At 36.5% G+C, this 25,993-nt stretch overlaps 1 protein-coding gene across 1 annotated transcript in view; it reads right to left on the bottom strand.

Moving 5' to 3' along the window:
- Positions 1-1,697: 1,697 nt before the first annotated feature.
- nf2 (neurofibromin 2) overlaps positions 1,698-25,993 on the bottom strand; it is a 31,229-nt gene continuing 6,933 nt past the window's right edge. The window contains exons 5-16 of the mRNA XM_005803827.2: positions 20,655-20,723; positions 20,405-20,487; positions 18,794-18,869; positions 16,901-17,035; positions 16,657-16,731; positions 16,457-16,570; positions 15,063-15,185; positions 14,512-14,729; positions 13,241-13,346; positions 10,170-10,288; positions 9,240-9,399; positions 1,698-2,882 (exon numbers count right to left, since the gene is read on the bottom strand). Of these exons, the coding sequence (XP_005803884.1) occupies positions 2,832-2,882; positions 9,240-9,399; positions 10,170-10,288; positions 13,241-13,346; positions 14,512-14,729; positions 15,063-15,185; positions 16,457-16,570; positions 16,657-16,731; positions 16,901-17,035; positions 18,794-18,869; positions 20,405-20,487; positions 20,655-20,723 (1,329 nt within the window). The 3' untranslated portion in view covers positions 1,698-2,831. The remainder of the gene's footprint in view (positions 2,883-9,239; positions 9,400-10,169; positions 10,289-13,240; positions 13,347-14,511; positions 14,730-15,062; positions 15,186-16,456; positions 16,571-16,656; positions 16,732-16,900; positions 17,036-18,793; positions 18,870-20,404; positions 20,488-20,654; positions 20,724-25,993) is intronic.

Raw genomic sequence — 25,993 nt, 5'->3', positions numbered from 1 at the left:
ATAAACCTATTAAAAGCTTTTTGCTGCCTGTGTGGAACATTTTATTGGGAGAGGTAAACGTGTGTTGTTAAAGTGATGGATTCACTGAAGTCAACTTGTCCAAAAAGGAGAACAGTAAGTCTATTGATTTCTCTTTGGTAGACTCCCTAGGAACCCAGATCTTTACTTCTGTATAGTTTCTCTGTGCATAGCTTAGTCTTTCTTGAACGCATTAAACCTTCATCACTTATAGATAATTTGAATGAACATATCTTAGATGTAACAGATTGACTTAATTTATAGAGTAAAGGTTTGGGTTTATGGTTTTGGAAACCATTTTTATGAACTGTAATAAAAACATAAAGGTCTAGTGTTGGAAAAACCAAATTGCACAAAACTTAAATATCACGTCATCACTGTGTAACTTAACTGTGTTATGTAAAATCGACGTTTTTGAGCTTTGCATCATGTTATAATTTTATTCCCTCAACAAAACCATACTCAGTGTTGCTTTGATTCTTTCATGTATGTTTGAGAAATTCATACCTAAACGTTTGGTCACACAGAGCACCACATACTGTATGTGCAATCTCCAGCCAAGATTTCACCCTCCAGAGCTCCTCCAGATTGGGGGCAACAGCAACTAGCAAACACCTGGTAGAGTGTGCTGACCTCATTGAGGTCAATACACATTGAGGCTCCTACGGACAGCTGTAAACGACAAATTGGAAAGGCACTGTTGTGGTGACATACTGGATGCAAAGTGTTGGAAAGAGCTGGAGCTTCTTAAAGACATAGAGGGCAATTTAAAGGTGTCAAATTGCGGTCTGAATAATAAATAACACTGCCCCGTTAAGGAAGAAAGAAAAAGAAAAAGGAAACTATTCATTTTGAGGCAACCAGGAAGCGTTACTGAAACAAATCACATTCTGCACAGCTAAACATAAAACTGTTTTGCATGCGCTTGTTATTTTTTTAAAAAACCTTTTGCAAGTTGCAGTGCATTAACTAAATTTCAGGTTTGTTGCACAGTGCTGTGTACACCCCAGCATGTGAAGATGTGATGCCAACTATGATCCCTGGACAGTGGATGGATGACAAAGATGTGGATTTTTTTTTCTTTTTACCCTAATCCTATTCCCCCTTCCATCTCGCTTAGAGAAAAGTGGTGAGGGGCAATGAAGAAGAATCTGTCAGTTCTACCTGATGGCCCTTGCACACTATTCACTCTCCTCTGTGCAGAGCTCATCCCTGAAGACGCCACTCTGTCAGAAATGTGACACACCAGTGGAGAGCAGACTTTCTCCAGCTCAAGCCGAAGGTGACAGAGGAGCAGGGGAGCCTCTTAAACCTACTGTCACTCGTCAGTCTGAGGGCACCTAAAGCCACAAGTTGAATTTCACATTTTGTGGTGAAACATCGCAGATGCCGGGACAATGCACAGGGCGTGACACACTCCATACACCCACGCATCTGCAAGCACACGCACAAAAACCTTGTCACTCAGGCAAACACGGTACGTGATTCGACACAAGATGGAGGCTGCTGATGTAAAACCTGATTCATTTCATAGGTGTAATTGGGTGTCTTGTTGGACTTGTAGGAAGAGACTCTTGGCAGTAGTAATTTCATGGCATTCATCAGAAGCTGCCAAAGCAACACAAAGATCTGTTTTGAAAGTAAAAAAAAAAAAGTTGACACAAAAGTAATTAAGCTGTAATTATGTTTATTTTACATGCAAAACATACAATGTCTCGTTAGGTTTTCAGTAAAAATGTATATGCAGTGAAAAAGGTATACAAAGTTTAACTTTAAATACTGTTTATTATCCCTTTTAATATCAGATAAAAAAAATGTTTTCTTCACATTATATTTTCTCCAAGTTAATTGCTTTCTGGGGGAGAGCAGAAATTAATTCCAAAGTTCACATTAATTCAAAATATATGCAAATCAAAGTGGTTTTCTTTGCACAAACAAACTTTGCACAAAAACATCTTAGAAGTTTAGTTTAAATTCAGAGAACCTTCCAGTACTTAGTGTCTCCTATTCAGTTTTGTGTAAAGACTCCCCGATCTGAGATATGAAATATGTATTCACGATGTAAACATGGTTAATAAGGCCTCATAGGTAACAGTTCATCCACATTCGCAACAGAAAGGGAGGCAGGGACCTTCTTGTAAATTCGATGGGGATTTCAGTGTTCAGTACACGCTTAATATTCTCCACAGATCATAAACTCCACAGATTTAACAAATGGCTCTTTCCATTCAAGATGGCAGAGAAATGACCTGAACTTTCAGCTGAAATGTTCAGTTTAAATGAAGATAAATTGTAACAAAACATAATATACCAAGTGTGTAGTGTTTCAGCAGAGGCAAGGTAAAAAGAATACTCAACATGGAACAGCAGATCCAGATATCAAGCGTTTGGTTCGGGTAATGTTAGTGGTTTATTTCCCTGCAGAACTGCTAAATAGTTCATCACTCATATTATGTAGGTCACTTCAACTGGAAATTATACATTAACTATTCCAAACTCCCAAAACACAATCTCATTAGACTCACAGTGGAATAGGAGCAGTACAGCTTCTCCTGTAGCATAGACAGACTATGTTATTTCACTTTGATAAATTCAACAAGCAAATTCTTTCAAAATATCTCTAAAAAAAGTCTTACACTCAGTCTTATTGTAAACACACACACATCTTTTTTTATATGTATTTTTCTTAGAGGTGATGAATTCAAAGCAGTAGATATTTTTCTGGCCGTTGGCAGGTTTTGTTTCCAGCAGTAAGGAGTTTGTAGTGCAGTCGGGAATGTAGCATTGAGAAGTTTCTCACGGTTACAGAATGCTTAAAGTTCTTCAAAAAAGGCCACCCTTGACTTGGTGCTTTGTAGTGTAAGCTGTGAAGGACAAAAAAAGTCATAAAAAGGTTTACGTAAGTGAGAGAAAAAGCAAGTGTCAAATGTAGAGCCAGGTAGCAATCAATACAGATGCAAAATACATTAAAAAAAGAACAAGTGCCTGGAAAAAATAACCTTCTAGAGTAGCCTTTCTTTCAAATCTACACAACCATGCAAAAATATTCATGCCCTTAACACATTTAGTAAAGCTACTAGATGTGTAAGGGGGTTACAGCCACAAACCTCAACCTTAATTTGATTTTACTATAAGTTATCAACCAGCAAAAAACAGTCTGTATTTTTAAAGTGAAAGGGAAATTATACATGGTTTTCAAAGCTTTTACAAATAATCTGAAAAGTGTGGCATGCATTTGTATTAATCCAATACAGTCATAAATATTCATGAAGACTTACTCATGTTCATGACAGATGTTATGTCGTGTTTATGACGGTGTCATGACAGTCTACACAACCCGTCAAACAAAGTGTTACCAACAAAGTGAAGCTTATGGTTGTAATGTAACAAAATGTGAAAAGGTTCAAAGGATTTAAATACTTTTGCAAGGCACTAGAATCCCAATGAATGCACCATGAAGCAGTTTACAGAAATTCAATGGTTCAATGGTTAAAAAAAAAAAATCTTGCTGGGTAAAAAATTATTACGGTACTTAAACATGGGTTTTGCTATTTTCCTGCTGTCAACAGCCCCTTTAGAGTGTGCATATATGAGCGTGCAATGCAGGAAGCTGTGCACCCTGGCTGAGCTTCTTTTCATGGGAGTTGGCTACGTCAGAGGAGTCTGCTGCGGTGTCAGGGTTTGGAAATGTTTCACAATTCAAATTTCTCAAACTGTGACAATTCATGGATCAAACAATGCCATTTTCCTTTGTTCATGCTCTGGATGCGGTGCTCACGTCAAATGTTCTTCTAAAATCAGTGATAAAGAAAGAATGAAGGTTCTTCCCTTCAGGAGAAAGTAGAAGTACTAAACTTTGAGAATTTTTAAGGTCGTCCCATTAAAAATGTAATTACAGACTGCAGAGCCCATGGCTGCACTGCTGTCAGGGGAAGGCCACAGTCGAGGGGTTTTGTCATGGACCATTAGAAGTCATCCATCCCGGACTATTCTCAGATACAGATAAAAAACGAATATCAAGCTGTACATTATGTGTAAAACATAACCTGTACATGTCTTGTGAAAACTATGATGTTTATCTTACTGGCCTTTGCTGTCACTATTACCAAATTGGTACCTTTCCATGTTAAATGACTGCAAAGGAGGTTTGAACCATGTAGTTTTTTAAGTTAAAAGTTCTGCTTTAAGACTGACCACAAAATCTGCAGCATTGCAATAAATGCATCTCCTAAGTTTAGCTTAAACTTTTAAGTTAGAAGACAGATTTAGAAATGCCATCATATGTGTTTTTTTGTCCTTCCAGATATTGTGCTCTTCCGAATTACCATAATTCCATAATTCGGAAGTGCACAAGTTTTATGGTCCACAATAAAACAAGATCAACAAACTGGTTATTTTTTTACAGCTCTCTGTGTTAAAAAACAAAAATAAGATCAAAAGTGTGTACAATAATTATAAAAATGTAAAAGTGGTTGAGTTTAATCCTCATGTTTTTCTTTAAATCTGTCACTAAAAGCAAAAAATGTACCAACAGTATATTTAACTGGGACTTGCAAACCAATCGCATCATATGTCAACAACAATCACCAAGGAGACAGATTGAAGACAGGTCCACATGGCTGGAAATGAAACAAAATCCATAATCCAACCTGTTCAGTTCTAGTCCCTTGTTGCACTAAGGTGTTACTATTTAATGTATAGCAGTGGGTTTGTGTGTCAGCTGTATGAATTATCTGACATGTGACATAATTGAGGCAAAACAGCAGAATAAGATTCATGAACGGTGATAATGCACAGAAAATCAATCAACTGAAAAACATGAAAATGTAAATTTGCATTAGTTTATCATTATCCCTGTCACTGTTTGTTTCAGGCTTTATTTAGAATCCACCATAGTTAATTGATAATCTGAGTCATATTCTGGGTCAAACATGTAAAATAGAACTGCTTCCAGCAGAAATATTTCCTGTATCGAAGCTTCCAAAACAAAAAGCCTGTCTGACTGACTGAAAATGCTGCAGAATCCATGTAAGGAACAGCTAACTCGCTTTTTGAGCAACAAAGCCTCTCTCAAACTCTTAATTTTTGTCAGCTCTTCTATATTCTAATTAGTGGGTCCATCTAGTCTTTCCTTTTGATTCTTTAATATCAAAAGGAATTGTGAATTGTCAAATCAAATAGTGAAATGTACGACTCACTGGACTAATCGTACAATGTTATTTGGCTTTGTTTTTTAAGTGTGGTTTTTAAAAACTGGCTTATGGTAAAATTCTTTATTGAAAACATTTTATTTTTGGTTACAGTTTGTTTTACAAAAAATTCAAACTCTTTGATTGGCTTTCAGTTTCTACTTTTTGTCTCTTCTCTTTTGATTCCTAAAGTTAAGACAACAAAACTAAATTTTATTCTGCGAGACGTGGCTAAATTAAATCAATTTAATTTAGCCTTTCCCGGCAAACTGAAATACTGACTCATCTTATTCAACAGAAGGAAGAGAGAGAGTAAGTTTCCTTCTTATACAAGCTGCAGGATAACAGGAATTAAAGTGACTGCCAAGGTGAATATTGGACTGCTGGGGATGAAGAAGGACAGTTGGGGAAATCCAGGTTATTTCAGGGAAATGTGGATGAAGGACTTAAGCAAATCCTAGATAAGGTGTGAGAGAGGGATGGATTTGCTGAGCAATATTTACTGATTTATGTGCATTGTCCCTGCAGACAGGCAGCCTGAATATTGCTTATGAGTACAAAACCTTGACTGTACATTGGTTTAACTACCCAACATTGCTGTCCACAGAGAAATTCCTCAATTTAGTTTCTACAAATATAATCTATGAATGGCATCGAATAAATAAAGATAATAAAGATGTTCTTCTGTTTCTGTGTGGCACTGTGTGATTAGAAAGAGAAAAAGACGATTTCTTTCTTAAACAGAATCCCCAAAGCTTTAATTTTGTGGTGAAGTTGTTGTAAATGAGCTTTCCTGAAAGGGCCCAGCACAAGCAGAGCAGAAACCGTGACCTGGGAGAAGGGTAAAAGTGCACTGATCCGTATCAAGGGAACGTTCATTAATCATCGTGAGGGAAGAGAAGGTCTGAACGCAGAAAAACTTTGACTACGGTTGCCACCGGTTCTGATTTTCTTCCCTAGCAGACAATGTGCTTTGTTCCACATTCCTTTATCGTTCACTTACTTCATCCCCTTCTGTTTATCTCAGTCACTAAGCATTCTCAGCATTTCTCCAATGTTTAACCTCCAGAAGACTCATCAATAAGGGAATATATTAGTTCAACTTAACCTACCTAAAATATCTCTTCCCATTTTGCAGACCTGCCACAAAACCAAGTCGTTTTCAAGTTTGCCTCTCCCATTATCCCAAAAACATTGTTTTCCCTCCAAGGGCGTGTGTCTGCATGAAATATTTCATGCAAGAAAAAATACAGAGTGAAATGAGAGCTGTCAAAGAAGTTTCTACCGGAACATACTGTCAATAACACAAAAGTATGCTTACCTGAGCCTACATTACAACAAGCCTTAAATCTATACTTTATGTAAGACCAATAAACTGCAGCAAAATTTAAAGTGGCCCTGCTAAAGCACAACGTATTGCCAAGTATTTTTGTCTAGTTTCTAGTGCAAACATCTTAGTGCATTTGAAATAAGACAAAACTAGTTTACAAGTAACTTTTCAGCAAGATAGGAGCTTGTTTTAAGATAATATTCCTTAATATTGATTAAAAAAATACTATTACCATTGGCAGATTATTTCATTAAGACATTTTTCACATTATAATAAACTGCATTTTAGGTTTCTTGGCAAAACATACAAAGTGGCAACTGTTTAAAACAAAAATAATTTCTATAACAATGAAACTCAAAGTGACACTTTGTGCATGCTTCTTTCTTCCCCCTCCAGCCATACTGCTGATTGGCCCAGAAAGTTCCAGTTTGGATTTACTGCACCACAGAGCAAAAACCCCTATCTCTTTGGCTTATTTATTTAGTTGTGAGTAAATTAAGACTGACTTTTCTTCTCCTTTAGGGTCAGTGGTCTTGGGGATTCAGGCATGGAGGACTTCACTGTTTGGCCAACCGGAAAAAACGAAACCTCAGTAACTGCTGCTACAAAGTCTTGCTGAATGTCTTTTGCAGTAAATTGAAGATTTTTCACCACCTGCCTCCTCAGAAGTCTTATGGCAGACGTCAATGGCATAGTCACTTTAACTTTCAAACTAGGCATCAAATGACATCTCTTTCAAGGAAAACAAAATATGTTTAAGTGCAACTTTAACAATGTAACCAACTAATCTGTTTTGGTTGAAAGGGTGTAGATTATTAAGTGTCCAAAGTGTGAAAAGTAGGAAACGAGACTGCATGTCTCATTCACTGAAGAGGTTTAATTTTTCATTCAATATTTTTCAGTTCTTAACATGGATTGGATATTTCTACTTGTAGGCCATTTTTGGGAAAATCAGAGTTGAAAGATCCATCTACCAGAGTAGCGTAGCAGGTGTGTAACACGCCAAATCTGTGTTTAATGGTTAGATAGTCTTCACTTCTTCTTTCAAACATTTACCTTTGTTAAAAACGTGTACCGTGATGCCCTTAGAGGAGAGTCCTCAATCATTGGGATGTACTGCATGTGGATAGATAAGTCTTGCCTGAAGGGTTAGATCCTGTGACTTGCTATATGTGTTTTGGTTAACAAGAAATTTTAGGATTGATTCATAGGTTGTTTTTTTTTATATCTTTCTCTTCACTTTTCACCACTGTGCAATGTGCCCTTCCTGCCTCAAACAAGATGAATGTTGACCGCCACTGGTTCAATTAAACTAACACTTTTAACTTTGCTCTTTCTCGTCCTTCATGTCAGAGGTTCCCTTATCAATTCAGATGACTAATGACCAAGGAGGAATCAATAAGCACGCTCTTAGCAAGTATATTTTACACCCAGAAACAAAAAGGATAATGCACTCTACTACGCAAGATCTTCAGAACATAAGTCTATAACTCAAATATTCTGTGTGACTTTTTTTGTTTTAATTAGACTTGTACTACAGTTCAAGAGAACAGTAGCAACAGATTTTAAATAAAATGTCTATAATGAAAACATAAACATGAAAACATAAAATCAATTATAAGGTTAAGATTTGTAAATTGCTATTCACTCAGACATTAGATGAGATGAAGAGTTGACATGCAAAGCAAAGAAAACATAACTTCACCTCTTGGTTCTCTAAGGGCTTTCATTTTAATTCAGTTAATGCTCACTGAGCACGTTCAGAGGTCACAGTAGAAAATGAATAACGACTAGCCATCTCCGAACAGGCTTCATGAACCTGCAGACTGAAGAATGAAGAGGGAACCAAGCGGAGAAAGTTGCTATTAAGTGATGGCTGGAGAATCAATACCTTTCTTTGATATAACAGACAGTGAAGCCTGACTGCTGTACGAGAGAAGACTATGAATTGATGATGGTCGTCTTTGAAAAGATGGTGCTAAACCAATGTCAACTCAGGTCAATTAGCTGGTTAGACAGTGATGAATGGAGTATCATAGCATCAACAAAATGAATGTGCTGTAGATGTTCAATATTCAAAGTTTTATACAATTATTTAAGTTCAAAACTTGTTTGTGAAATATTTTTTGAACATAAGCGTATCCAATGTGTGATTTAGATCTCCATACATAAATAAATTAAGTAAATTTCCTCCTTTAACTTCACAGAATAAGGAAAAAATAAAATATAAGTCTTTTTAAAGACACTTGTTGATTTTTAAGATTTCACAATAGGTTTTAACTTTTTACTAGCAGAACATTTGAAGAGTTGTTTTAAATTACTCCAATACCGGGATGTGCAATTCAGTTTACCAAGGGCCTATGTGAGTAACTATGATTGTTAATGGCTGGATCTTTGGCTGAACTCAATTATTGCAAAAATATATTTGAGAAAAAATAAATAAATTTCTGCTAAGATTCAGCCAAGATCTTCTTTTACTAACATTATCAAATTTTGAAACATGAAAATTGTGCTTCAGTGCATGTTTAGGCTAATCATTTCAAAGTCTTTGGTCTGTTCTATTTAAACGGAACCAATTTATCTCTGACTTCAGTCAATAAATACACAAGGGTTACACAGTATTCTGCTTTTAGACATTTCTCTTAAATTTCTCACACATTGCCACTAATTTTCTGTATATATATATATATATACATATATACCTTTTTAAAGTTGCTGTGCTTACTGGTCCCCTGTTCTGTGTTCTGGTTGTGAATGATGTCCAGAGGAGTCTCCCTCTCCTTAAGCTTCAGACTTTCAATCTCTGTCTTCAACTCATTCAGCTGCTCTTGCAGGTGTTTGCTCTTCTCCATATATTCGACTCTTAAAAACAACGCACAAAATAGGGTTAAAAATAAACCGTAAGATAATATAATAAATAAAAACAATTGGAAAGATACACAATTTAAAATATAGCCATTTGTTTGTCACTGTAGTCCAGCAGCACACAGTGCAGAAAAGTAAGGCTACAAAATTAATGAAAATGAGCAATATCAATATTGGTAAGACGTGCTTGTTCAGCAATATTCATTAGATGCACATCAATATTGCATTTGTTGATGCTTATGTGTAAAGCATCAGAAAGTTGTTTACAAGGCAACAAAAATATTTTAAGTCATTAAGAAATTTTATTTTAATTTATTTGAGGAGTTTACTAGAAAAATATGCCTATCTTTCATCTAACTAAATCAATAAATCATGGACAATAGCTGCTCAAGAACCAACATTTCCAACCAAATATTTAAACTTCACCCAACTAACTTACTCATTCTTGTCCAAGTTTTATTTCTGCTCACTTTAAATGTCTCCAAAATTAGCTCAGGTAAATGACCTGAATGCAGGCGGCATAATTATGTACAAATAATGCCGAGGGCCATGTGTTCAACAAAACTCTGGAATCAAAAAGTGCATTTTTAAAACTAACAGTCTTCATGGTGCAACTGCAACATTTATGTCTTCTAAAAATATTGATATATTAACTCCCTTTTCTTGATTAAAGATTTAATCTTCAACGTCCTTATTCATACGGAACCACAGTACTAGAAATTCTAAAAAGTGAAAACTATGCTTCCCAAAATGGACAGGTAACTCACTTCTCCTTCTCAATCTCCATGGACAGGCGTTTCATGTCGGTGTCTTTGAAGTCAAAACTGAGATTCTCCCTGCTAAAGTTAAGTTCTTGAGGGACGCTGTCAGATGGAAGTCCAGGTGACTACAATAGAAAAAGAAATCAAAGATGGGTTTTCAATCAATAAAAAGTATGAGAAGAGAGTAGAGAAAGATGGACATTAGCACATGGATCAAAATGACACAAAAGTACGAAAATAATGACTGAAGCGTGTAGAAAAAACCCCCCATCAAAACAACGTAGCGGAAAATATACATTTACATGGCCTGAGATACATCTGAAATGCATTGTGGCATGCAAACCTCAGACTGATTAAAGCTACTGTTTTGCTGTTTCCTATCTTAATGATATCACATTACAAAATGTGTCAAACTAAACCAAATCTGAGGAAATGAAGCAAATTTTGCAGCACATTAAGTGTTGTCACGTCTTTTAAGTAAGTGTGTCATTTTTTAATGCGCTTCCTTTCTAAATAGTGCATGTGTAATGGGATCAAGGGTGTGGAGTTCACTGTGTCCTGCTGCATCAGGATGGGGTACGTTACTCTACCATAATTATGGATCAACTGACCATCTAGGAATGAAATTTCAATGTTCTGAGTGCCTTCAACCGATTAGATGATTATTAATTGAATTAATTAGTAAGTGGGTCAGGCGATCAGTTTAAAGCATACTGAATGAAGTGAATCCTCATTTTTGCAATCTACATATTTTTGGTGTATATATGGTGTGTGTGAGCGTACGCTGTGGCAATGATGCCATGAAATATTTCAACATGTTCAAAAACTCTCTGTCAGCCTAACTTGGCTTGGAATCAAATTATCCATATACTTTAGCATGAAATGAAAAGTAAAGCAACACCAGAGCATTATTCACATTAAGGCAGCAGATCTTTATATGTGACTGGAAGGCAAGACAGATATGCAGCAGTGTGACAGAGGTATAGGAAATGAACTTAGAGCAAATAGTAACATATACAGTATGTAGTACGAGTAGAAAGCTTTCATTTAAAAACATGAAAATACTCATCGGAAAATGAGTAACAACACATCTATTATAAGCATGTAGAAGTACATAAAATCTGTATTCATACGCTGAAGAGACTCTGCATCTATTCTGTGTGTGAACATGTTTACAGGCAGATGACTGTAGACTGTGTGGGTTTTAACATGTTTGGAGCTCTTGCGTAGGCTGACTTATGTGCAGCCTGGTCTTATGCAAGTATCATCAGTTTAACATGGCTTTGCAAGGCTACCTCAATCCTTGTCAGTGTGTGTGTATGCGAGTGTCTGTTCATCTTGTAATATGTATGCTTTCGTGTTGCCAAATAGAGAACAAAGAAATGGCATCAATATCGATGTTTACACACGAAAATAGTAAGTCTGCATTTGCTTTGGACATTTATTTGTTTTCCAAACCCAGTTAGTTCTGCTCAGGGCTGCATGGTTGCTGGAGCGTATCCAAGCTGTCATTAGGTGAAAGGTCCGCAATGATCACCAGTTCATTACAAAAGCAAACAACAAAGGAAAAACTCAGAGCACCAATTGACCCAACATGCAGGTTGAATAAAAAAAAGGCTTTCACAGCCAGAAACTAGAAATAATGTTATTCCATTGTTTCCACAGGACTATATAAACAATTTTCAGCCGTTACAGTAGTGTGGTCAAAACCAAGAATAGAAATTTTAGACACCACTGCTATAATCATAATAATTTACTTGTTGACTTGAAAAGTGTTCTTTATTTCTGCTAGTTTTGTAGACAGACATACAGTAGATCCATATATTGGCCCTGGAAAATGTTTCTCTCTCTTGTTTTCTCAGCCCTCTCATCCTGTAAAGTGGAGATGTTGATATTTTCAAAGTAAAACACTTTATTGGTTGCATTTCAGTCCAGTCATGAGTTTTTTGGTCTTGAGAACAAAACTGGACCCGAGTACCAAAACACTACTTTACAGATGAATCACCATGTGCAAGACAACAACACTTTCAAAAGAAAAAAAAATTTAACATAATAAGAGTAAGTTTTTTTTTTTTCCTTTGAAAATGATCTGATGAGGCCAATTATTTCTCCATATGTGATAATGTTTGCCTGGTCTTTGCACATTTGCTTTCAGTCTAATTTGGTTACCAATCTCTGGAGCTGAAGACAGATTTGTTTCACAGAGATGAAAATAGCAGCTCTTTTCTTACAAACAACAACATCAGGTTTGTTTTAGCTTAAACTCTCTCACCCAGACCAAATCATTTATTTAATGTTCACTTGTTAAATATTCTGTCAATATTTCTAAGCAATATGCATTTCAAATGGTTGAATATTAAAAAGAGACAGAAGTTTGAAAACAGCGTCTTCTTTCAACAAAGGGCAAATCTCCCGTTATAAATATGCCATTGGTTGTCAACTGCTTTAGTAGGCCCCGATTAAATTTTTACTCCACTATTGACTCTTGTTTTTCTATCACTTTCTACTTCCCTTTTGTACCTATCAGTCACTTTGTATCAGTCTATTTAACCTAACACACATCAGCGGCTTTTCTTTGTATTCTAGTTTTTCCATAATGTTTGGAGATAGAGTCATAAAAATTGTAAAATCTCATCCATTCATTTTCATTTATTTAAGTTTTGATCTATATTTGATTAGACTCATGTCATATTATACAACAGATATGTGCTGAAACCCAAACAACTCTTAATCTCCTGATTGTAGACATTATGTATTAGAGTCGTATAACCATATTTTCTTACAATAAACTAGCAGTAGAACATAGGAAATCATCTTAAATTTAAAAAAGTTCCCAGACAAGTACAAACTGAGATATTGTGGGTATGTCCCGTGGCAGAAGATGCCATTTAGTGTCCAGAAAAGTTGAGTACAAAACACACCTTTACACCTTTTTTGCTTGACAAAGAGGCAAAATGCCCTACACCTGCTTCAATCTTCTTGGTTGACAATAACATATCAGTTAGATTGCACATACACATGTAGTGCACCTGAACACCACTCTGTATTGGACAGTTTGACATGTGCTGGTCAGTTACCGTATAGATGGCCTTGCTGGTAATCTCCAGCAGCTTGTTTTTTGCTCTGCGCTCTGAATTCCTGGCTTCCTGCAAGTCCTGCTTCAGCAGATCAGCCTCTTTAGCCCTGATGAACAAACAGATAGCAAATGACACGTTAATTTACCCCCCAGACCGAAGAGACCAAATAGTATAAAGCGAATCTAAATGATATTTGATAATTAACACACAGTGATTCAGAAACATCACACCCAGGTAATCAGTGTGAAACACTACAAGGCCATTATTTCAAACTACCTTTTTTCACCAATTAGTGTGCAAACAGAGAAGTAAGAGTGTTTTTACCCAGTGATTATGTTTTTTTTCCTCCCTTTTGCTCATTTTCCTGAATGCTCTGAAGTTCCTTGCCGATGTGGGTGAGCTATGTGCCTCCAGCATTTGAGTGGATGTAGTCATTTACATGTTGAGTGGTGCAGGTTGAAATTTTTCCTGCTGCAGAAAAGTGCTCATCCAGAAATTGGAGTTACACCCAAGTGGTTAATGGTGCCTATTTGAAGCGATTGCCTAATAAACCGTGGAGTAGAAACTGTGAAGTGATATTGGTGATGGCATGTATACTATTTTGCTATAAATATGAAATGATTGTCATTTATTGAGCTTTTTGGAGAAGTGACAAAAAAAATCTTGCCATCTCAAGTCAAAATGGGATGTTCTACTTTATTAGTAATCCCATCTTCTGCAGAAAAAAATTCTTTATACAACTACAGATAACACAAAAATCTCAAGTATTATAGATAAACTATTAAAATCTCCTAGCATCAATCAATTGGCAAACTAACAACTTAACTAACCTACTTTTTGTTTTGACCAGGTTTGTTATTTTATGCTTTAAGAACAGTGAGTATTCACAGAGCTACCAAGCAAACTTGGTATGAAGCACAAGCTTCATATTAACTCAAAAACATCAGGGTAGTGTGTGAGCTCTATGAGTTATTTAGGAACTACCTTTTCAAGCTTCTTTCTTTGAAGGGTTTGGCTTTTAAAACATAGGAAAAACTCTTAGAAAGTTAATACAAAGAGGGAAAAAGTTATTTAAAGATGCAAGAATATTGCATGTTTTGAGCACATATATGCAAGGTAGAAATAATAACAGGACCTGGTTATAAATGGTGGCTCTAGCATTGAGAAAGACATAAAATTCACAAAGCCAACCAGATATACTTTGCAGTCACTTCAGCATGCATGGCACACATTATATTCTACCAGCCAGTCGTCTTTGTTCTCCTCCCCACCTCCTTTCTGACTCTTCAGCCATCTTGAGAGCTCGCATCTCAGCCTCCAGCATCTTCTGTTCCATAACGCGTCGCTCCTCCTGGCCACGCATGGCGGTCACTTTGATGCGCTGCATCTCCGTCTCAGCCTCGGCAGCTTTCTGGGCCAACAGCTTGGCCTCCTCCTCTGCAATCTGGGCCTTTTCAGCCAGCAGGTCTGCCGTCTGTTCTGAGCGCAGCTGGAGTGGGGAAAATAAAATCTCACATTAGGAGGGAGATGGAAAGAAGAAAAGTCAAACCCTTGCAGGAAATATAGACATCTAAAGCAAAGCACACAGATAAAACAACATTGTAGAAGACAGGACAAAAGTAGACATAGAGAAAATAGAGAATATTGTCAAGGAAATGATTAAGTCATTTTAAAAAAAGGGAAACACACTTGGAGAAGGTAAGCAATGTGCTAATGCTACGTGGAATCCAGTTTGTCAACTTTTCTTACTTTGAACCTTTCCTTTATGTGTAATTGTCCAAAAAAGATAAGTCTTGGACGGAGAAAACCATTTGAAACTTACTAATGCCTCATTGGCCATGTGAGCCTCGTCCTGCAGCTGAATGAGCCTCCTCTCCAGATCGTCCCTGGCTCGCTCTGCTTCCTCTCGCAGCTGCTTTTCCCTCTGCAGACGTTGTCGCTCTACCTGGATGGCATAAACAGGGAAGAGCAGTAAAAAAAGCTCTATTGAAAGATTTAAAATAAACATATAAACCACATAAACAAAGACAAGCAAATAAAAAGACTGACACAGACTTTATTTTATCTTTAGACTGATATGGGTTTTCACTGTTTTTTCTTGTGGCTGCAGAATGCATTTTGAGAATCAGCCATTGCATTGCTTTAAATGCAAAATGTAAGAATATTAGGACTGCATCTAATAATTGTTTTAGTAATCGATCATTCAATTAATGAATGATTGATTCATTGCATAAAAAACTGCCACATTCTGAAGACTTTTCATTTAATAAACCTTTTTATACAACAGAAGAAATCCATTTGAAGATGCAAATAAACAAATAAATTCCCTTTTAAATTAAACATTGTATTGCCTAAATGCAATAACAAAACATCCCTTCAGTGTTTTGATGATTTCAGCATGTGAAAAGCTCAGCCCGTTCTGCTTGTCTTAACATCAATTCAGTGTATGCCTGATCTGTTGAGAAAAACCAAAATGTGGCAGTCTAATTTAAACGTGTGCGTCTGATCATCTTATTCTGTAACATAAAAGAAAAAGTAAAATTGAGAAAGCTCTGCTTTTAAGTCCTAGTTAATCCAATGTATAGCTGTTATTCAGATTTTTAGATAGATGAACTTTATCAGGGAGCAGCAGCAGCATATAGTCTAAACTAGTTATACCCTATAAATACAATAAAAAACAAAAATATGCCTTGTATGCAACTGTATGATATAACAACATTCAAACACAAAGATTTTAGAAAATACAATATTTAAATTAAACTAGACAAATTACAGTGAATTAAAATGTCTATTACAAATGGTGATAAAAATAAAAGAATCCTCAAAGTAAGTAGATTTCACTCTGAGAGTGGAAGATTTTCCAAGCTTTGCATGTGCATGGCAGCATTAAATGGAACTCAAGATTGCCCTAATCTTCTTCTGCTGTGCTTGGTTAAATCTGACTTGTGTGCGCTTTCACACCATGACAGTCCAGGGACTTTGATTGAGTGAAATGTGGAATCAAGCCGCCAGAACAACGTCACAGTTACGACTGGTGGGTTAGGGCGCCATCAACAGAAGCTGTGATCTGCTGCGGCGGTAGCACAGAAGACGAGTGACGAATTAAATGTTTTCAGATCAAGTATAAGTCCATCAATCAGCTTTCTTTGGTTTACTTGACAGTATGTTTGCTTTCCCACTGTAAGTGAACCCCACTTAACCTTCTGATGTCTCTACCTGCTTTCTGGCCCTCTCTTCTCTGGAATGAGACTTCATCTGCTGGACCTCAAGAGAGTCCACTCGACGTCGGCGTATGAACAGGTCATGGTTCCCTATGCACAGCTGCAAAATCTAAAAAGTGAAATTGAAACCAAACACAGGTTCAAATCACATTGGGGACATCATTATCAAAACCAATTTACTTCTGCTGAGCTCACCAGCTTGTTGACTCTTAGTCGTGAAGAGTTGAACTTGAAGACATTGGTTTTCTTGTCCAAAGGTTTGATGGTAAACTAAACATCGAGACAAAAGGAAATACCAGGATTGTTTTCTTAAGCAGACAGGAAATGCATATTAAACTGTTCAGCAGGGCTGCTTGTTTGCAATGAAAATTAAAACTGTTTTTAATTCTGATTTCATTAAAGTGAATAAAACATGAACGTCAACTACAGATTCTCCCACCTCCTTGTCGCTGTAGGATATGTTGCGGATCTCGTTCCATGGGAAGGAGCATTTGGGTGTCAGTTTGTTTTCCGGCTCGTAGATATGCAGACCAAGGGCATCCACTCCCAACAGAAGATCTGTTCCCTTTTTATTCTACACCACATCAGAAGAAATAAATATTTTCCACTGCCTGACACAGGCAAGCAGCTGTGAGACCACCCTCTCAGCCACCCTTCATTTGCATTTGATAGAGGTGGCTATTCTGTAGCTCTGCTTGCTAGAACAGTTTGTTAGAATCAAGCTGAATAATTCAGCTACCACAGAGTTTATATTGTCTCTGCTTGTTTGTTTGAAAACAGCAAATTTCCTGAGTTGAGTTCTAAACTGCATTGGTCTTTCTACAAATGCATTATCCAAAGTCAGATCCAACTCAAGTAAATTTCTGTTTATTTTGAGTTAAACAATTGTTTTGCTCATCTAGAAAACATTTGAGGTTAAAGTGCCTTTTAATATGCCCTCCATGTATACCTAAAACATTCAGAATTTACTGCCCATATTTTTAAGCAATGAGAACAGGTGAGTCATTTAATAACAGCACAGTTCAGCTAACCTGTCTCATAATCGTTCATATTGGCTTCAGGGTTTCTACACCCTTTTTCAGACTGAATTTTCCCACAGCTCTTAAATACAGCACGCTTTAAACACACCGATTAGGCATAACATTATGACCACTTGACTAAGAGTGTGTTGTTTCCCCCTTTGTTGACAAACCCTCCCTGACCAACTGGAATATAGATTCTTCCAGACTCCTAAAAGGTATGCAGTAGCATCTGATCTAATAACAGGAAATCCTTTAAGTCCTGGAAGTAAGAAATGGGGCCAATCTAGACTGAACTGGCTTCTCAAACACATCTCAAAAATCCTTGATTGGATTTAGATCTTTAGATTTTGGAAACCAAGGCAAAGTCTCAGAACTGATTCTGGTTCTCCTCAGGATTTCCCCCAGATTTATAAGCCCGGTGAGAAGCCAGGCTTTACTTGCACCGCTGACAGGCTAAAGCTAGGTTTATAGTTGATGCACTGAACACAATCTTGCCCCTGATTTGGCCTTGAACGCTGTTGCAGCGTCTGGTCGTGGATCTCAAACTTTTTGTAACTTGGTGTGGATCGCACACACCACCTTTCACTCTAATTGATGATTTGGAAAGTCCTCTTACAGAGTAGTTTCACCTATACTTTAATTCATATGATCCCTCTTGAGTGAAAGGTAGTGTGGCTTTAAACAAAATGGATGGATTTAGGGAAAGACAAGAAAACCTAATATAATGAATACTTGCACAAGTAAGTAAGCTCACAAATATTCTAACTTATTGTTACCCAGTTTAAGTAACATTTATTTTATTATAAATGTGAGCAGCATTACATAGCTTGTTTTAAGATCCATAAGTAGAATTACCTAAAGTTAAATATATATATATATTAATGGTATTCTTTGTGTTTGCCTCCTATATGACACTATAATTGGTGTTTAGGTATTAGCAAGTTTCTGAAGGAAACCCTGGTTTTTTGTTTTTTTTGGGGGGGAGGGGGGGTTACCCCTCCGGAGGATCTTTTGTGGGCTCTATGGCCCATGACCAAAAATAATTTGTACTATTCACTTCAACTGTTATCGGTCATGTTGTATGCCTGGTTGGAGAAGTGAACCTGTAAAAACCACCAACCAACTCGATGAACAAAGAAATGGTTAGCTCATGGACAAAGAGATGGGGAAGAATGGAAAAATAAATGCTGGGAGTTTAAAATTGGAATTGGATAAGTATCACTGTATGTATATGATATGAAATAAATAAAGAAGACTGCATAGGAATCCTGCAACTTACTTGATAAAAAATAAATGCAGCATTGACTCACCTTGATTAAAAAGTAATTGACGCCATACATGTCCAGGTCCTGAGCTATTTTCAAATACTCCATCTCAGCTTCGTCCCTGGTTCAATGATGAATGGAGGTAGAAAATGATTGAGGAGAATCCAAAGGTTTGGAGAAAAGAGGGAGGGAAGGGGATAAAAGGAGAAACAGAAGTGGAGAGGAAAAACAAAGATCAAACCTTGCTTCATTTATTTTCTGTGCAGCATATGTCAGGTTATGAGATATGTAAAAACTTTGTCACAAAGCCCTTGCTAGGGCAAAAAAAACACATAAGCACAGAAACAACACAAACACAGCTCTGTATCAGATTTTAGAGGTCATGTTTGATGGAACAAGACTTTTTCTTATGCCTTCAAGAAAGTAAATATTGCTGGAGAGGAAACGCAGGCATTAGTTCTCTTTTCTCCCAGCAAGTTGGCCAATTTCTGAAATGTTTGGGTCAAATTAGCAAAAAAAAAAAGACTTTTCTGAGAGTCTGTTTTGCCTGGGTGATTAGAAAATGTTATACTTTTCAAAGATTAACTGGGAAAGAGGGGACAATGCCAAGTAAAAAAAGATTAGACACTCCAATTAAAGACTATCAAAATAAATTCACATAGAAATGTTGGATTTATGCAATGATGTCTAGAGCTGAAAAGTGTGTGGTTTCTCCCTACAAATAACATGTAAATAGAAGGTCAGTCAGTCACTTTGATGTGGTGCTTGGAAGTCAATCAGGTTCAAAATGCAGGTAGACCAGTATACAGATGAGGGTTTCCCATCAAAACAAGGTGATTGACTTCCTCCCACTGCCAGGAGCATCAGGGAGATGCTTACATTGTTTGCTTCAAAGGACAAGCTTACAAAAAAAAACTGTGCAAAGTGAACTGGACTACCCCACAGGCTGTGGTAAAACATGTTATACAGTGCTTTGTATTCACATTCCATGGCATCTATTTCACATTTTGTTGTTTTACAGCCACAAATCTAAATGTATTCTACTGGAATTTCATAACAAAGTAAAAGCAATTTTGTCCATTGTTTTTTGTTTAATTGGTCCCAGTCGAATTTCCCTGGATTTGCCTCCATCTTCAAAATTAATTATGGCCAGTTTCCCTGTCTCTGCTGAAGAAGGGCATTCTCACTGCATTTGTCATGAATAGAACCTCCTGTGCCTTTTTCCAACAAGTTACTCTTCCATAATGTTAGAGGTAGAGTAATACTTATCAGCAGATTCTCTCATCTTAGCTGTGAATCTCTGCAACTCCTGCAAAGATACCATGTGGCTCTATTTTTGACTACTTCTAATTTACTAGACCAATGACCTCTATTTTTGTAGGTTTGTTTTCAATTGCATCTACAGCTGATACACTGCACTAAGTTAAAGATCCTAACTGTGAATATCAAGAAGTTTATAATGTAAAATCACCAATTATTCAGCTTCCCATCAGAATTACTCTTGTAAAATACTTTGTCTTTGCACGTGAGTTGACGTTATTTCTGCACAAAACCAGTTAAGTACCAAACCTTCAGCACATCCGGCCTGAACTCAAAACTTAAAACTGTGCTAGCAGTAAAACTTCAGAGCAGTCTATTCATAAACAGCAGTTTTACTTTGTTCTGCCTCTGTGCTCGGCATAGCATGCTGTGATCCTCTCCTCCCACATTTCTGCAGTCATCTGGTACAAGTTAATAACCTGAAATGGAAAAAGACAGACATAAATATGCATAAATGCTCACAGACAAATACAGTATATTTTAAAATGCCACATACTGTTCTATCTAGGCAGTTGGCAAGATAGAATGACAAATATGTCAGCATCCTATCTTATGAGTGACAGTAAGTAAACCAGCAATCACTCACCCTTTTTGGAAGCAGTTCCTCCTCAGCCAGGAAACCTGGTTTGTGAACTTCAGGGTCATACTCTCCGTACTGTAAAAGAACACAGACAGGCCAACTGATCACTACCTTGTCTACAAAAACAAACCCAACACTCTTCTCTCCCTTTATTCTCCAAGTGTTTATTGGTTGATGTTTTATGAGGTAAATTTATGTCCGCTGTGGCATAAATTACATAGTAAACATTGTTTACTACGCACTGTGAATGATGCAGTTAAATATGGAGGTCTATGGGAAAACAAAAGTAGTCTACAACTAAAGTTACTTGGGTATATACTGGAGTTATCTTCAGCTGTACGGGACTATTGTTTACAAGAGGTTTTAAGTGTTACCTCAAACTACCACACAGTCCAGGTGGCTTACATATGCTACTTATGACTGTTCATGTGTATTCAACCTGTAAAAATATACACACATGCCATTTCATTAAGTTGAGCCATAATCACAGCCCTACCAAGCTTAAAAATGGTAAGACCACAATCATTTTTGTTATATATATACTGTATATATACACATATATATATATATATTTTTTTAAGTTCTCAAAGAGAAATCATAATCAGTCAAAAGCAATACTGCCAGTTCAAAGCTTTACAAAACCTGAAAATCAAAATCTGGCCAAACAACTCTGATCAGCTCTTCTCTATTAAAAGTACATTTCTTCAAATGGATTTTTCTATTTAAAACATTTAAGTTGGTTGCATTAGTGGGGGAAAAAATTAACAATAACAAATTTATCCAACAAAGAGACCATCTTGGAAACTATTATTTATGGATGATAGTACATTGACGACAAAAGAGACAATAGATTACGGATTTAAGTCACAGCATTATGTTTTACAAAATATATTTTGAGTTTATATTTTATTGTATTTTTATGTAATCATTTGAATGTTTTGGAGCTTTGGAATCCACTTGAGAGTTATAGGGTCTTGAGATGATCTCAAGAAAAATAAAAGATGGAAATAGGTTTGTCAGAAATTATCAAGTTTTTTTCTGGTAATTCTTTTTGTTCAAGTTCTTTGTGTTGCCATTATTTCCTTGTTAAATTGGCTCATTAAAATATTTACTTCACCCAGTGATAATGTGGGTATCAATCTCTGTTACTGTTATTTTGTAGGTCAATAGCTAGAATGTTAGCGAACCACTGGTTTTGAGTTAATTAACAAGTGAAACAGCATAAAAACAGACTTAGGAGACCCCACTTTTATAAAAACCAATTTACACACAGTGTATAAAACACCAGGGTGGTGACCATGTCAGCTTAGTTTCAGAGGCTTATATAATCGGATAAATCTTTTTAGTTTTCCATCATCATCTTATTTACTCACAGGGTTGTAACCCATTTATTTCTAATTGCTAAATAATTGTTCATACAGTAATTTACTGAGGTAATATAGCATTACTAAATTCTTTTGGGAGAAATAGGGTGGTACTTTTCACCCTCTGGCATCTGATTACTCTTGTAATTTGAAAGTGAAATGTGCCAGAAAATTTCTGAGAGCATCGTCACCAAAGGACAGCCTATCAGTGACACCCAGTTAAAATACTGACAACTGTATATCCACTAGATAAAACAATATTCACAGCCCTGTAAAATGAACAGCACAACCATAAGAAAGAAAGATTCACAAGCACAGAATATATTCAGACCAAAAGTTAACAATGCATTGGGCATATTTGCTAACCACATGGCTTTTGTGCTCCGGATTCTGGCACATAGAATCTACAGCAAAACAGTAAGAGTTTATGTGGGATTTATGTATTCTTTTGGTATGAGCTCTAAATAACTCTGAACACTAAAAATTATGTTAAAGGATTTTCTATGTACACAAAAAGATAATCATATTGTGTACAAAAGAAAAAAAAATACTACTTCAAAGTAAACTGGGCTTCAGATTCTCACAAGCTAAAAACATTATACTAATATAAGGTGCTGTCTTGTTTAGATGACTTAATAAGGACACCAATTCCAACAGTTCTATTGAAATCTATTATTCTGTCATATTTGTTGCCACTTGGCCAATCTTGGTCTGTATTGCTAAACCTTACTGCAAAAGAAGTTACCTCTTGTGTTTTTAAACAGCAGATGACTCATCTCTGATGACCCAGAAGAGATCAAATCTGAGCTCACAAAATAAACTTACTGGTAAAATAATGGCTAAATAAGAAACACTTAAAAACATGATTGTTATTTAATAGTGTCAGTAGATAATAGCAATATACCTACCTACATACTCAGAGAAAACCAGTTTGTCTGAGCATTTACCAGAAATGTCAATAGACAAATATCCTGTGCAGTTAATAATAACATGAGGTACTTTAAACTGTAAAAACAACCTCCTGAGCAACATTTGCATAAATAGCAATTTGAAACACTGGTTATAATAAGTTCTCTGTTTTTGTTGACTCAATTTGTAAGGTTTATGTTGAAATGCATCTGGTTCAGTTTTGTTCTTTGGACAGTACTACTGCATATTACAGTGTGAAGCAGACTTACATACATGAAACAAGCTACTCAGTTGCCCAGGCAGTAAAGAAATCACAAACCAAAACACTGTGATCAAGGATCAAGTTTTCTTTTCATCAAACTTAAAAAGCTAATTTTCAGGCTGTTTGTTGGCCTGAAACATACAGGTGTGGCTTAACATTTTGCCAAAAAGACTAAACCTGACCAATGACGTGGTGGTCCGTCATGATAAGTGGACAACATTTCAGTCAGCTAAAAATTTTTTTGAGGAAATCCAAGGTTCCTAGGTTCAGAAACAGAAATGCTCATTGGAACTGCAAAAGAACTAAGTGCTACGTAACTCTACAGACAGTCACTTGGTATTTTAAATGTTGAAATGCAGAGCACGCTTGTTTAGAGGGCAAAGCTTCATCTTTCAAAGAAACATGGCAGCAGAATATAAGTCTACAAAGTTACATTTTGATGAACGAAGAGTCTTGTAGAACCAAGTTCTTTGGAAAGACAACAAAGTAAATGTGCATTACCCCATTTGGAAAACCAGGAACAGGAATAAGCACAAACGCCTCAGAGTAACTGTAAAGCATGGTGGTGTAGAGATGATGATTTGTGCTTATTTTTTGGCCACAGGACTTTAGCAGCTTGTCGTCATTAACAGTAAGCTTCTCTGTACTGCAAAGCAGTCCATCAGTTACAGTCCAGATTTCAACCTGACAGAACTGTGGCAGCTAAACTGAGCGAACTTAAGAAATATTCTACAGAAGAGAAGTCCAAAGGTCTTCCACAATAATGTGAGAGACTGGTAAAGACATATAAAACAAACTACTGCTTGTTACTGATGCAAAATGTAGCTGCCTTAATTTTGAAGTAGTTCTAGAAGTGAACTAAAATGGCAGTTTTTGTGCTTCCATAAACCATTATTTGAGGTAAATCAACTCTGACCACCAAGCTTAATGGTTTTATTGCTCACTACAAGTTAGAATTTGTGCCCCACATAAAGAAATGCCTCAATGACTACCTCAATTTTTGGATTTACAAGAATCAAACAAATGAATTAGCAGAAACAATAAAGTCACACCATTCACAGCTGTTCCAAAGGCAACAGTAATTCTATTAATGTTTTTGTTTACAGAATTACTGAACCGTTAACTAAAAATATTTATTGCCGTTTTGATGTTCTAATTTAATGTCTTTACAAGAATAGAAGGTAAAGCAGGCAACAACATAAGCAATAAAAAAAGATATCTTAAAGTCTTGAAATATGATTCTCTCTAGTGCCAACTTCAGGTTGGCATCATTAAACAGAAGTCACAGCACTAAAGTAGATTTCACTGTGTAATATATTCTACTTCTCTGGTGGCACAGTGATTCTGTTCAAAAACAGATCATGAGGAGAAAAGAAGAGGCTGCCAAACACCTCTCAACAGCTGCAGTGCTTAACAAGAACCTGCTTCCCCTTTACACAGCCGCTTTAGTCATACTGACTCTAATCAAAGCTGACTGTTGATTAAATGAAAACAGACTGGGGCCTTATATTTGTGCTGTTTACCAGTCAGAGGGTGCAGACACCAAGAGGCACATGGCACAAGCTGATGTGTGGGTTTTTCTCCATCCACATGCTTGTTTTCACCTGGGCCTGTTAAATTGGTACGAAAAAGGCAAGTCTCTGGGAGATCCAGGCCAAATCTTTTGAGACAGAGCTCTGGTGTGACTAAACCATGCCTGCCTGTCAAGAAGCTGCATCCCAGTCCTCATATGGTTTTCTAGTGGATTTCAAGAAGGTAGAACGTTTCAAGCAAAATGTCTGAAATTGCTGGAGGTTTATTATCGGAGTTTTGGTGGTGGTCTTCCCAAACTATAGCTAACTTGTTTTATCCCAAAGAAAGACAGTTTTTTTTTTCTTTCTTCCACCAACAATATGGAACAACCTACCCCAACGTGTTAGGTATGGATAACCACTTTGTTTCTAAACCAAAACTAAAAATAAAATAAAACTAGTAATTTTGTGCATTGATTTTTTCGTTTCATGTGTGTTTTTATCCAATGTACATCTTTTAAATTTTTCCCTGTGTAAAGGACTTCGATTGAAAGTCCTTTATAAATAAATGTGTTGTTGTCAGTATCAGTATTCTTATTAATTATCTAGATGCTGAAAGCATCTGACTTCATCTAGAGCAGGAGTGTCCAACTTCAGTTCTCAGAGGCCGATGTCCTCCAGGTTGTAGATGTGTCCTTGAAATTTTGACAATCATTATCAGAACTAGGAAATTGAAAGGTATAGTATGCTCCATAGATCCTCATCAAGACTTCGACAGCAGCGATCTGGATCAGCTGAGCTGATTTATGACTTTTCAAAAGAAAATCCACATATAAGAAGCATATGATAAAAGGAGGCAGTCTTCTTGGATAGCTACAAAAAATTTATAAGGGCTGTTGCACCTAAAATCCTCCCGGTGCAGAAAATGCATAACAAAAGGACAATATTAGAAAACCAGATTAATACAAATACATGAGTTATGCATGACATGCAGGTGAAGTTTTGAATGGGCGGCACAGAAAAATAAAGATAGACTAAATGAATGCACAGCTCTTGTTTAATTTGTTGACAGTTAAATCTCAAGGGAATAGTAGAGTTTTCTTATAAGTGGAGTACTGGTAAGAGGAAATGACCTGAAGTGTATGACTGTGAAAGGGTTGTAATAAAACACTGTTAAGGAGTGCCAGGGTAATCTAGCATGGCAACAATGCTCCTCTGAATATCTCTATTAAAAACTCTAGATAATGTGATGATGGAGGTACATGTCAAACGTGTATGAGTAGAGTAACTCTTGAAAAC

Source organism: Xiphophorus maculatus, chromosome 12 (genome assembly GCF_002775205.1).
Source record: "Xiphophorus maculatus strain JP 163 A chromosome 12, X_maculatus-5.0-male, whole genome shotgun sequence".
NCBI lineage: Eukaryota > Metazoa > Chordata > Actinopteri > Cyprinodontiformes > Poeciliidae > Xiphophorus > Xiphophorus maculatus.
Note: the sequence above shows the minus strand (reverse complement) of the source record. Positions and strands in the feature narration are given on the sequence as shown.